The sequence below is a fragment of the Planococcus citri genome, chromosome 5 (genome assembly GCF_950023065.1).
Source record: "Planococcus citri chromosome 5, ihPlaCitr1.1, whole genome shotgun sequence".
In the NCBI taxonomy this organism is placed as follows: Eukaryota; Metazoa; Arthropoda; class Insecta; order Hemiptera; family Pseudococcidae; genus Planococcus; species Planococcus citri.
The window spans coordinates 44,413,301-44,426,726 of record NC_088681.1 but is presented as its reverse complement, the minus strand read 5'-3'; the positions used below and the strand labels follow the sequence as shown (position 1 = coordinate 44,426,726).

At 33.6% G+C, this 13,426-nt stretch overlaps 1 protein-coding gene across 1 annotated transcript; it reads left to right on the top strand.

Annotated features, from left to right (window-relative positions):
- Positions 1-1,474: 1,474 nt before the first annotated feature.
- LOC135847427 (fatty acyl-CoA reductase wat-like) lies at positions 1,475-8,137 on the top strand. The gene is made up of 8 exons (XM_065366945.1): positions 1,475-1,894; positions 1,975-2,223; positions 2,319-2,455; positions 2,557-2,666; positions 2,749-2,938; positions 5,979-6,236; positions 7,635-7,892; positions 7,982-8,137. The coding sequence occupies exons 1-8, from the start codon at positions 1,706-1,708 to the stop codon at positions 8,070-8,072; spliced, it is 1,482 nt and encodes a 493-aa protein (XP_065223017.1). The 5' UTR covers positions 1,475-1,705; the 3' UTR covers positions 8,073-8,137.
- Positions 8,138-13,426: the final 5,289 nt, after the last annotated feature.

Here is a 13,426-nt window from a genome sequence, read left to right as displayed (position 1 = left end):
GTAGATAAAACGGCAGAAACTAATTCTAAAAATTTTTTTCCTGAATCGACCAAAGAGGCCGAAAAGTGATAGATCCAATCGAAATCCAAGTTTATAGGAGCTCAATAGGTAAATCATTTTGGTTTTTTAAATGGAAATGTTTCTACGGCTCTACTGAAAAATTCAAAAACATGCTAATAAAAACTCTAGATAGACTTGAAACATCACAAATCCAAGAGGGTACAAAACAAATACCAACTTTGTACACCTCAATCAAAACAATTTTTTTAACAGAGCAAATTTGAATTTTCAAAAAAAATCACCGAAAGTTGAGAAATATAAGATTCTGAGCATCATACTTATTTGTGTGTTTTTTTTTGTGTGTGTATTTGGCCCACAAATTTTGGTAGGGATACCGTCTTTTTAATAAAACATCCCAATCAACTGGAGTCTTTCCTGAATCGAAAAACAAATCGAAGGCGCACCCAAAAAACCCACCATCAAAACTTTGGACGCTGAATTCTATTTTTCGATTTTTGATAAGTTTTTAGTAGACAGAAACAGGAAGCTAAATTGAGTTTATACCCAGTTTTCGTTCGACCTCCCGAATCGATTTGCGGTGGATTCAACCCGTTCTAGATCCTGGAGTGGATTTTAGAATTTTTAGGTTTTGAAAAAATCTTACAAATAATTAATTAATAACGTAAAAAATAAAGGAAGAAGGTGGTAATTTTGAATCCAACTTGCATGTTCATTTGTGATTCAAATTATTCGTTGACGTACCTATTTTTTAATTAAAATCGAGGAACCTACAAATGTTTAGAATTTATATTGTAATCGTTCTGGATCTAGAGGCTTATTTGAAATAATTACTTACATACTTATTGTGAAAACAAAATGAAACAAAAACACAAAATACAAAAGGAACAAAGCTTTCATGTTTTCCTGAAAAGAAAAAATGTTATGAATCATGGAAAAAATTGATAGGAAGGTAGTAAAAAAACTTGACTCAAAATCATAGGTAAAAATTACTCATAATCATTTTGTAATTATTCTAGAACATCAAATTTGTAGCATTCAAATCTCAAGAAATTTCTAAACTAGAAGGAAGTAAGTATCTCTGCAGTGATGTGGTTTTGAGATGTACCTACATAAAATCAAACAGAGCTTCAGTACGCTTACCTAACTGACTTCAAAAACTGAAAGAATAAATTAGCTTTACTCAGTATGAGGAAATTTCACACCTTCATTCTAATTAATCCTATTTTTATTTTGTCTAAAACGTGACGTAATTTGCCTTTTATGCAAATGATCTAATACGGACAAAATTTAGATTCCAATTAAAAAAATACTTTCTTTATAGTACGTACTAATCATTTAAGTTAACACGAAAGACAAGGTTGATTTGGTAATTTTGCAGTGAAAGAAAAAAAGAAATAATTAGGAATATTCCAATTATGATTTACCTATTCTCAAAACTGCGCATGTGCGATCAAAACATACAAAAAAATCCGTCATATGGTACCTGTTGTCTCGACTGTACAGATCATTAAACTTCACACGCAGGACAAGGTTGATTTGTGAAAAAGAAGAACAGACAAACATCGGATTAATAATTCAACTTTCAAATTACAATTTCAAATCCGCTCAAACGCGACTTAAAGTTATCATAAATAGTTCTTACTTTCGTTCGGTAGTTCGCGTCATAATATTACCTACTTGGAAAATGTCTAACGTGCGTGATTTTTATAAAAATGAGCACGTTCTTATTACCGGAGGCACTGGATTCTTGGGAAAACTGCTGATCAGTAAGTTACTCATTAGTTGTCCTGAAATCAAGAAAATCACCTTGTTGATTCGTAAAAAAGGTGGCAACGAGGTGAATGCCAGATTGAAAACATTATTTGACGATGTGGTAAGACTTATAAGTGCATATACCTACTTCATTTTTCATCAAAATAATATCTAAGGCTACTATGATTATTATGGTGGTAGATATTTGACGAGTTGAAGAAACAAGTCCCCGAATTTCAAGAAAAAATCGAATTAGTCGAAGGAGATTGCGAACAAAAACACTTGGGATTGTCGCAAATGGATCGGTTTCAGATCACGCAAAATGTATCCATTGTGTTTTACTGCGCTGCCAATGTGGAATTTACCAATGATCTGAAGAGTGAAGTGATTGCAAATGTGTATGGTGCTACTGAGGTCCTGCATTTGATTAAATATGTCAGGAATTTGAAGGTGGGATTGGTTAAGTCAAAATTTGGGCAATGAAGGTGGCATTACATGAACTAAAGTACATACGTAGGTACCTACTCATTTTATTTTTTAAATAGGTGTTTATTTATGTCTCGTCGTCGTTTTCCAATTGCCATCTACCTGTGGTTGAAGAAAAATTCTACGAGCCAAATATACATTATAAGACACTTTTGAAATTGACCGAGACTGATTTTTTGAACAACAGTGAACAATAGTAAGCTACACAACAGAACCATGCAGTAATGGTTATTAACCAAAGCTTGCAGCTGGCAGTTTACATCGTAAATTAATTACTCGTACCTATACTAATTTCAGCATACTGGGAAATATACCTTCGACATATTTTTATTCCAAAGCTGCTGCCGAACAGGCAATCCGAGAAGAAGGCTCAGGGCTACCTATTGCTGTATTTAGACCATCTGCGAGTAAGCTTCGGTTTCTCATCTACCTACTCGAATGTCAGACCTCTGAATCTAGTAATGCATTATTTCCATCACGCTATTGCAGTACTTTCAACATGGAAGGAACCTGTTAAAGGATGGACAGATAAAGCTTTTGCTCCAACAGCTGTGATGAAATCTATAGCTCTGGGTCAGGTATCAGCGATTCTTGCTTCGGACGATGTGATAATCGATATGGTACCCGGGGACTTCACAGCGAACGCTTTGATTGCTATTGCATGGGATGTACACAATAGGTAAGTATTTTACTTGCCTTAACCCATTGGATTCAGTACCCCCAAAATATCTGATTTGAGTAGGTCAGATTTTCGAAGAAAGTCCTTCTTTTTAAATTATGTTTATTGCCCGTTGCCTTATGAAAAATTTAGCTCTTTTACATATGCCAGCTGTAGCTCATTATCACGCTCTTTTCCGCTAGAATAAATTTTAAATTCATTAAATTATTCTAATTTGCAAATTTGAGATCTTCTATTTTTATTCCTCGTTTTATAGTGTCACCTATAGGTTTACTGCTACACCTACATTTTTAGACCGCAAAATAACGAAAAAAATACTATTATGCTATTTTTCCAACATTTTTTTTTTCAAGTTGACCTTTGATCGGAAATTTTTTGCGTTGCTCATTCTGAATTTGAACCTTTCTTGGTGGGCTGAGTGAGTCAAGAAGTCATCTAAAACGAACGCACTTTACTCATAAAGTTGAACTGCGAGGGTGTAAAAAATGGTTTACTTTATGATCAGGCCAAATTGGAATGCTCTTGGTTTTTTTTTTTTCATTTATTTAAATTTTTATTTTTATTTTTGGGTGTAAGTTAAGGTTTCCACTTCTCATCGTAAATAACACTTCATTTTTTTTTAAAGTTAACATGGATGTGTTGTTTGCAACGAAATATGTCGAAAAGTTGTGATGCACTGGCCAGCGAGTCACGCTGATTTTTGAAAACTTGGGGAAAATTGTTCGATTCTTGATAAATAATGTCTTACTTTTTGCGACAGAAAGATTTTACAATATTTTGTATTTGAAAACCATAGAAAAATGACGAATTTCAGACATTTCGAGTTATGCTAACATTACTTTTAAATGTTCCTCAGCTAAATGCCTCAAAACCAACCCCAACAAATCTAAACTCAACAAAACCAAGTCCAAAACTCCGAGCCCGTCAAAATTTACCCAAACAAACCGAAACCCAATACACTCAAATGAATGATCCACGTTTAACAAAATCAAGCCTAGTAAAACTAAGCCAAATAAGCACAATCCACTGAATTCATGTCCAACAAAACCAAACTCAACAAATCCGAGTCCAAAAAAATTCATACGAATAAATGGCAACTCCAATAAACTTTCGTCCAACAAAACCAAACTCAGCAAATCCAAGTCCAATACAATCCTGGGCCAAACAAAATCAATCCTAATAAAACACTAAGCCCAATAAACACAAAATCCCAATCAACCCAAGTCCAATAATCAAAAGCCTAACAAAATCAAGTCCAATAAACCAAAGTCTAGCAAATCCTCCCAATATAAACTCCCGCTCAACAAAAACAAGCTCTCCACAACAATAAACCCAACAAATCCAATTCCAATAATGTGGGCTCAAAAAAATCCAATCTACAAATCAAAGCCCAATGAATTGATGTCCCATAAACCCAAGTTCAACAAGCCTAGACCCAAACTACTAATAAAAGCCAAACGAAAACGGGTGTAATAATCTTGTAATTATAAACCCCCCCCCCCTTCCCTAAAAAAAACAGAAATCAAATTCAACACTTAAGGATCATCCATGTAAATTCGACCAACGTTTTTGAGTCACGTCTTTCGATTTCGCTCAATTTTTTTTACAATATCTACCCACCCAGTAAGTAAGAAACCCGCAATCAGTTTGGTCCCAGCCCCCTCAGGGGGTGGGTTGGGGGGCTTCCATTATTTTCACATTGTCTCGAGGTACTCAACTTCAGCAGCGCATTCCTCCAACACTATGGTACTTTGATCGAAACTGATTTCACAGTTCGAAGGATATCAAATTTTAAACTTTTAAAGCATTTTGGAATTTTCAAAATTTGAAAGTTCAAATTTCAAAATAGCGCTGTAAGTGGAAGCTACCATTTGAAATTCTGAAAAAATTTCAATAGATGTACCTTTTGATGCTTTTTCGAAATATTTAAGTTTTAAGATGGGATCTCTTAGAGGAGGGGAAGCACTCCCGTCCACAATTTGGGGCAAAACTTTCGAAAAAAATCTGGGGCATGTGATATATTGAATTGTATGTTTTTGGTAACGCTGAACATGAATATGACGTTAGATTTTTGATTAGACTCCATCCACGGCCTCCCGAACCTCCCCAAATGGGGTAAAAGTTCAAAATCGAGGTTTTTCGTGCGACACATCAAATAGTATGTTTTTGGTAACGCTGAACACGAATATGACGTCAGATTTTTGATTGGACCCATCCACGGCCCCCAGCACCTTCCCAAAGGGGAGGGGGTAACCTAAAAGAAAATGGTTTCAATCGTGTGACACATGAAATAGTATGTTTTCGATATCGCTGAACACGAATATAGCCGTAGTTTTTCAGATTGACCTCACCCATGGCTCTCAGAACCTCTCCCAATTGGTAAAAGTCCACAAAAATTGTTGGAGGCCGGCCCAACCAAAAATCTGGCGTCGTATTCGTGTTCAACGTCACCAAAAACATACTATTCGATGCGTCGCACGAAAAAAAACCTATTGCCCCTTTTTAAAAATAAAATCTGAAAATTTTCATGAAAACTTGAAAATTTACCGACAATTATTCTCAAATTCGTTTTCAGAGAGCTGAACAGTCCCGAAATTCTTTCTTTATTGCAATCATTTTGCATTTAGGTACTCAATTTAACAAAAAATTCAAAAATAATTATTTATATTTCTTTCAAAAATGATTATTTATTTTTTTTCAAAAAATTTATTGTTCTTTCAAAAAATTTATTACTCTTTCAAAAAATTTATTTTTCTTTCAAAAATGGGTAGTTATTTAAGTATATATTTAATTTTCAAAAATAATTTTTTATATTACTTTCAAAAATATTTTTTTTACCAACCCTGTTTTGAAAAACACGTTTTAGCTTACGTAAAACGCAATTTTGGATTTTAAATTTGATTTTTCATTATTTTTTTCTTTTTTAAAGAAATTTTTGTTTCAATTGTGTCAAAATTACAAACGAGTTTTATATTTTGAATACTTACACTTGTTAAATGTTTCTAGTTTTTAATTTTTTTGATATCCTGTTTGATCGTAGATACATCAACAATCGTTTAGACGAACCCAGAGTGTACAATTACATCTCCATGATGGATAATCCTCTGAAATTTAAATCGTTTACGCAACAAATTTACAAAATGGTGCATCAGAAACCGAGCGAAAAAGCTACATGGTATCCGGTTCTGACGATTCAAAATACACGATTTGAGAACCGATTTGCTTCTGTGTTCCGGCCATGGTTGATGTCATTTGCTCTGCAATGTTGGGGTCGCATTTTGGGGTATAAGAAGTTGGAGTAAGTTTTTATGTATATACGAGGTGCGTCTCAAAAGTAAGTTTCGCTATTTTTTTTCTCCGGAACTACTGGACCAAACTGGATGAAATTTTGGGGATATTTAAGTTTTGAGTTGCTGGTAACACTTTAATTTTTTCAAGTCCCTATGTTGAAGCGATTGCGTGCAGTTGCTTCTCAAACATTGAGGGATGACTTTTCCTGTACCTGGCCTCAAAACACCTCACATGATACGATTATTTAAGTCTACTGGTAAAAATTTAGTTCAAATTCACGAGGAAATGTGTCCAGTGCATGGACCAAACGCTGTGAGTGTCCAAATGGTGCGTTGATGGAGGAAATTTTCGGAGGAATTTGTCAAATGAACTTACACCTCAGAAAATTTGCAATTTGACGTGAAAAGGTCGCCTCAACGACTGTCTGACGTCATTTGACAACATTCAAAGCATAAGTGATGCGCTTCTAGGAATATTTCTACCATCAACGCATCGTTTTGGACAATCGCGATGCTTGGTTCATGCATTCAATACATTTCCTCGTGAATTTGAACCAAATTTTTACCAGTAGACTTAAATAATCGTATCATGTGAGGTATTTTGAGGCCCGGTACAGGAAACATCATCCATCAATGTTTGAGAAGCAACTGCACGCGATCACTTCAACATAGGGACTTGTAAAGCTCTTTAGGGACTTGAAAAATTACAGTGTTACCAGAAACTCAAAACTTAAATATCCCCAAAATTTCATCCAGTTCGGTTCGGTAGTTCCGGAGAAAAAAAATAGCGAAACTTACTTTTGAGACGCCCCTCGTATTTTTTGCTTTCTGAGTTTTAAAATCTTAACTTGAATACAATTTAGCTTCGAAAAACGAAATTTTCTAGGGGTGAAAAATGCTTTCCACTTAGATATATAGATGTTTCTCATTACAGAACTTCATCAGCTATCCTATGGGAATTTTGATGAAAAGTGGCCTAGGTGAAATTTCAGTTGCCAGTTTTGAATTTGAGGCTTGCAGACCTGGATCAGTTCTCATCAAAATTCCATGTGGGCATAAATTACGAAGTTTCTTATAGTTACATCCGTTGATTAATCAAAGGTCGTATCCTTGAAACATCCATTAAAAAAATAAAAATTAAAAAAAAATACATCGTAGGTATTTTTGAATCCAACTAAAGAAGACTGAAGAACAACACATGAAAGTATGCAACGAAATTAACAGTAATGTAAAAAGTGTTGCTTATTTTGTCATACATAAGGCACGCTTCAGACTAGTATCATTAGACGAAGCCATTGATTTTAGCGTATAAAATCAATGGACGAAGCAATAAATGGTCGAATTTTCATTCTACGATATTCCAACGTACTCGTACAAGTAAATAATCTGAGCATATTTGTTTGCAGTTTACTGAAACATTGTCGACTATATGAAAAACTGATGGATCTCGTGGATAGCTTCATACAACGTCCTCACATATATCTGAACGATAACGTCCAAGAATTATGGCAAAGCTTGGACGAAACGGACCAACAAACGTTTCCTTTCCATATGAAATTAATCAACTGGGAAACGTATTTAAAAGTATATTACGACGGTATACTAAAATACCTAATTAGGGAAACCAATCGAAACGAAGACAATGCTCATAAGCATTACATGAAGTACGTATTTTAAGTATTTATTTACTCTTTCTACGATATTCTTAGAAATTATGTACGACAATTGTCCTTCAACTTGTCGCATTTTTCAGATTGCAAACATTACACAGTATTCTCAAAGTGTTCCTGTATTCAATGGCGGGTGTTTTGGCTTGTTTAGTATTTTTTTATATCTTTTGGTAGGTAGGTAGGTAGTTGATGTCAGTAAGTATTTGTGTATGATTTAAAATAAACTTCAGAGCTTTTAATGGCTGTAATTTTTCTTTTATGGCAACATATTGTTGTGTGGTTAACAGTTAACTTAGCGTATTGTTCGACATTTATTATTATTATTTTCTCGATATAGAATAACGAGTAAGTAAATTGAAATACAACGAGAGTTAATTATGATTGGATATTAAATTTAAATGTGTCATATGTCGCCTTTATGGCACTTGCACGTGTAATTGTGCATGAATGGATCTTTAAAATGATGCATTAAAATGAAGCTGTTGGAAGATTTTCTTTGAAAAAATAATTATTGTGGTTTGAATACCGATTAAATTTCTGAAACAAGCAATTGCTACTTATTCGTGAGTTCAAATCTTCTAGCTTGTTTTTCTCTTTTATTAAAAAAAAAAAAAAAAAAAAAAATGCAGAATTTGCGAGTTGATGAGTTGAACTTCTGTTGGTGAGTTTTGTTGATTATTCTTCGTTGAATTATCCCAAACTCGGTAAACTTTCATTTTTTATTTTTCGTGAGTATAGGTATATCAGATTGACATATTATATGATTCAACTCCTCTCAGTTGAGCTGAGATTCATGACCTGCCTTCAGCCCCAAGGTATTTTTTGAATCGTGACATTTTTGTTATTTATTTATAAACTTTCGTCGTGTAAATTCTTGCCAAAGATACTTTGACACTTGGCTACATATACACTCGAGTTTTTCTAACAAGTTCCTGTACACTCTCAGATGACAAGAGACGACCAACCGCGGAGGATTTGAGATTAGACTACAGATACGAGTAAGCATATCCATTACTGGTATTTTCAATTCATCGGAAATAAATTCAAGTGATCCATTAAGAAGAATGTCTCTCTGTTCAAGTCTCGCACAAGCCACATCGACTGCTGCTACATTGGATCCTCTCTGACACGAACTCAGCATCTATGAGTATGGATTTTTTTTCAGAACTTGTAAGTATCATGCGAATTTGCCCAGGTACACGTAATACTCGAGTATTTGTGTGTGGTAGGTAAACTCGTTGATATGTGTGTAATTCGAACTGGAAATATTATAAGGAATCCTGCGTCTGCGAGTAGACTTTCATATATGTACCTATAAAGAAATAAATTTATCGATGAAGAAAAAAATAATAACATTTAGTCTCGTATAGTTCACAAACGTTGAACTCTTGTACCATCTAGATGTAGCTGGAACATGTGGATCGCGTGCAGATGTGTAAAAGAAGTGAAAAAATAAAAGCAAATAAATAAAGTAAATAGTTGGACGACAATATTCCAACCACGCATATTCGGAAAACCTCTCTCATTTGGTATTCGTACACGCGGTAAATAGGTACACATCTCATACCATTGGGTATTATTGGTCTTCACCAAATGTTAAGGTACATTAACCAGACGATGGTGAAGAAGGAAGAACTTTTAAGTTTCGATATAGTATATTATATCTAAATTTGTAAAAGCGGTATTTTTTTCGCCGCGCTTTAAGAGTTTTTATCACAAGCTGGTAATAAAGATTATCGCGTTATGTTCGAATAATAATATAATATGCGATATATATATAAAGTTGAAAGAATATTGTGTGTAGTGTAGCTTCGGAGTTCAGATCAAGTTATACCTGTCATAAACCGGTTCTTTCTCTGAGCAGTGGTTTAGACTCAGCAGAGGAGTGCTATGGCTATGGTGATCCGTATAAATGCGTACTCGGATTTAAAATACAGCTTTGGGCTAAATCAGGGTTTACTAAGAGAGTCTCTAATCACATATACGATGTCTACAGTGGTTCTCCCGGTGCATTAGCCACGGCTAACCTCAGTCACTGATTATGAGAATCGAGCCCGAGCGTCGCTATAATGTAGTGCAGGTTTTGCTTAATATGGAACGACAATTAAAACGGTAATTTGCAGCCTAATAGACCGGAGTATTGCTTAAATTTTAACCTAATGTCGATGATCTAGAAAATTAACGGGTATGCTGTTTTGTAAGTAAAGTGATGCTGCCATTTGTTCGCCTTGTTTTGTAATTTTTCGATGACTTTTCTATTGTAGGTAGGAGAAAATGGGTGATACTTATCGCGAAAAGTGTCTGGAAATAACTGAAGTCGTAAGTCTACAAAAAAAAGCATTGAAGCTGTGGTAATAGTGCAGAAGTTCTGTAATAAACTCGTAGGTAGGCATACAGGCCCCTCTGTTTAAAAATCTCTAAAAAAATCAACATCAACAAAAAATCTTGTTATTTCATTTTTTTTTTTTTTTTTTTTTTTTTCAAACGAACAGGTGCCTAGAGTGATTTATTATTTTTCTTCTCAGCTTATTTTTTGAATTCGAATGTTGAATTTTGACTGTCACCAGTGTTACCTATTTTTTTTTCATTCTTCAAAAACAAAGAAGAATCGAAAAAAAATGAATAAAATTTTAAGGAGGCTGCAGGTGACCGCAGGTTTTAGGATCTGTCAGCAATAGAAACAGTTATTAAATTTTAGAAATATGTACATGTTAACAATTTTTTTTTAAATAATATCAAACTCAAACTTTTATTTTATTTTTGAAAAGATATGACTTTTACGTACAAAAAGACGAAATGCAAAAATAATTTCTTCCAAAAAAGACGATCTTCAGAAAAAAAAAGTACTTGCGTACGTTTACAATAATTTGTTATTGTTTGAAATCAGAAATACAATATGACATGCAGTAAATTTCAAGATACCGGGTTAAAATTTTCAAGTGTTTTAAGCATTAAAACGACGCACTACATTGTATTTTCATTTCCCAACATACGGTAGGTAGTTTCAAAGATCTGCAAACTTGTTCTTCAAAAATTATTTTAGAAAAACAGAGGACTTATGTATCCATTATATTTTGTCATTTTCCAAAACTAGAAAATCTATAAATCCACTCACTGAACTCATCCAGAGCAGGGTTAAGAACATTTTAAAACATTTTAATTCGAATCATGTTCAATTCAAATAGAAAAATTTTGTGATTTTATTCATGATTTGAATCAGTTTTTTTTTTCATAAAAACTTGTTTTGAAAAAGATAAAAATCATGTACATACAAGGGCACAAAAGTGATGAAATGTCTCGCAATTACTGCAAAAAATGCCAGAATTGCGTTCTACAAGTTTTCAACAGTAATTGCTCGCGAAACAAGTGCACAAAAATGGAATCAAATTTTGAAAAAAATATTAAAATCGACACAAAAGTAATTATCTAAAATGTGCCTACTTCTATTAAAATTATAGAATGAATAAAATTGTGTAAAAAATGAGATAAAACCGGTATTTACCTAAACTTGTTAAAATAAGATGGAAATGATTTTTTTTTTAAGAAAAGGGTTCAGAAATGTCTCGGAATATGAGGAAAAATTCATCAAGTTGAAAAAAATGGGATAAAATCATGCTAACAAGGGAACCTCTTGAGGTGTCACACTTCGATTTGAACGGGACCGCGATTTTTGGAAAGATGAGCGCAGTCTAAAACCCCCAAAACCAAATTTTCAGCTACCCAAGTTCATTTTTCGATTTTTGGCGAATTTTTTAGAATTCAAAATTGATATGTTTTTGGTGATTTATGCTTTTTTTAAAAAAAGTACGAACTTGATCAGTAAACATAGTCAATATAAGTCCCAAAAGTAATATTAATTACCCAAATCCAAATTTTACCATTTCCAGCCATTCTGGAGCCTCCAGGGCGATTTTTCAATTTCTCCAGAATTTTTAATTTGCTCCAGAAGGCGTGAATATGCAGTTGGGCAGCTAAAAATCGAGTTGTGTATTATACTCGACCTGTTTAACGAGTTTATCTACATTTGAGCCGATTTCGGGAGTGACACCTCAAGAGTAGTTTTTGACCAGCTTTTCTCAAAATTAAAAAATTAAAAAAATCAAAAGATAACCGTTTGTGAGGAAATTTTTGAAATTTGTGTGATCGCTGTATTTCTTCAAAAACTAACCCCCGGAGCGCAAATTCTACCATTTCCAGCCGTTTTGGAGCGAGAGTGACATGACACCTCAAAAAACCACTCTTGAGGTGTCACTCTCAAAATCGGCTCAAATGTGGATAAACTCAGTAAACAGGTCGAGTATAATATACAACTCGATTTTTAGCAGCCCAACTTCATATTCACGTCTTCTGCAGCAAATTCAAAATTCTGGAGAAATTGAAAATCGCGCTGGAAGCTCTAGAATGGCTGAAAATTGTGAAATTTGGATTTGGGGGGTTAGTTTTGGACAAAATACAGCGATTCGCGTGAATTTTGAAAATATCCACACAAACAGGAAACTTTTTATTTTTTGGATTTTTTAATTCTGAAAAAAGATGGTCAAAAAACCACTTTTGAGGTGTCACTCTCAAAATCGGCTCAAATGTGCATAAACTAGTTAAACAGGTCGAGTGTAATATATGTACAACTCGATTTTTAGCTGCCCAACTTCGTATTCACGCCTTCTGGAGCAAATTCAAAATTCTGGAACAATTGCGCTGGAGGCTCCAGAATGTCTAGAAATGATGAAATTTGGATTTGGGTAATTAATACTTTAAAAAAAAAAACATAAATCACCAAAAACAGTCAATTTTGAATTTTCAAAAATTCTCCAAAAATCGAAAAATGAACTTGGGCAGCTGAAAATTTGGTTTTGGGAGTTTTAGACTATGCTCTATCCAAAAATCGCGGTCCCATTCAAATCGAAGTGTGACACCTCAAGAGGTTCCCTTGTAAGCTTATTAAAATTGACAAAAAATTTCCAAAAAGTAGGTATACCAACCCAACATGTTTGAAATTATGGGGAAAAATGACTAAAAACGTTTGAAAATGGGAGAAAATATCATTTACTTAAAATTATTGTGAAAATGAGATAAAAATGATTTTAAAAAATCATAAAATATCTGGAAATTTGACCAGAACTTGCCAATAATTGGTTAAAAATTTCTTTTAAAATGATGAAATATTTGAAAATTACCTATTGAAATTTGATCAAGCAAAGAGAAATTTAAAGAAAATATTACGACCAAAATATTATTAATAAAAAATTACCTTTGACAAAAACTGTATAAAACATCACGAACACTGTTCAATCAGCATAAAACTTTCAAATATTCTTCTTGATTTTTTGAAATTGACAATAATGACCAAAGAATCGGCATAACTTTATTACAAAATATTTCCTCATCTTCAGAAACTGTACTTATATTATTATTTCGACGTTTTGGAATAATTAACTCGAAATATTTGATTAGAAAATAGTCCAATATTTTCCAAACGCGATTTTACCCGAAAACAAACGATTTGCAAATTTTCAACTCATGTCAATAGA

Excerpts from the sequence above, each read along its gene's own strand:
- LOC135847427 (XM_065366945.1), top strand. The coding sequence starts at position 1,706 with ATGTCTAACGTGCGTGATTTTTATAAAAATGAGCACGTTCTTATTACC. Across the intron at positions 2,456-2,556 it reads TTGAACAACAGTGAACAATA|CATACTGGGAAATATACCTT; the intron begins GTAAGCTACACA and ends TACTAATTTCAG. Across the intron at positions 2,939-5,978 it reads GCATGGGATGTACACAATAG|ATACATCAACAATCGTTTAG; the intron begins GTAAGTATTTTA and ends GTTTGATCGTAG.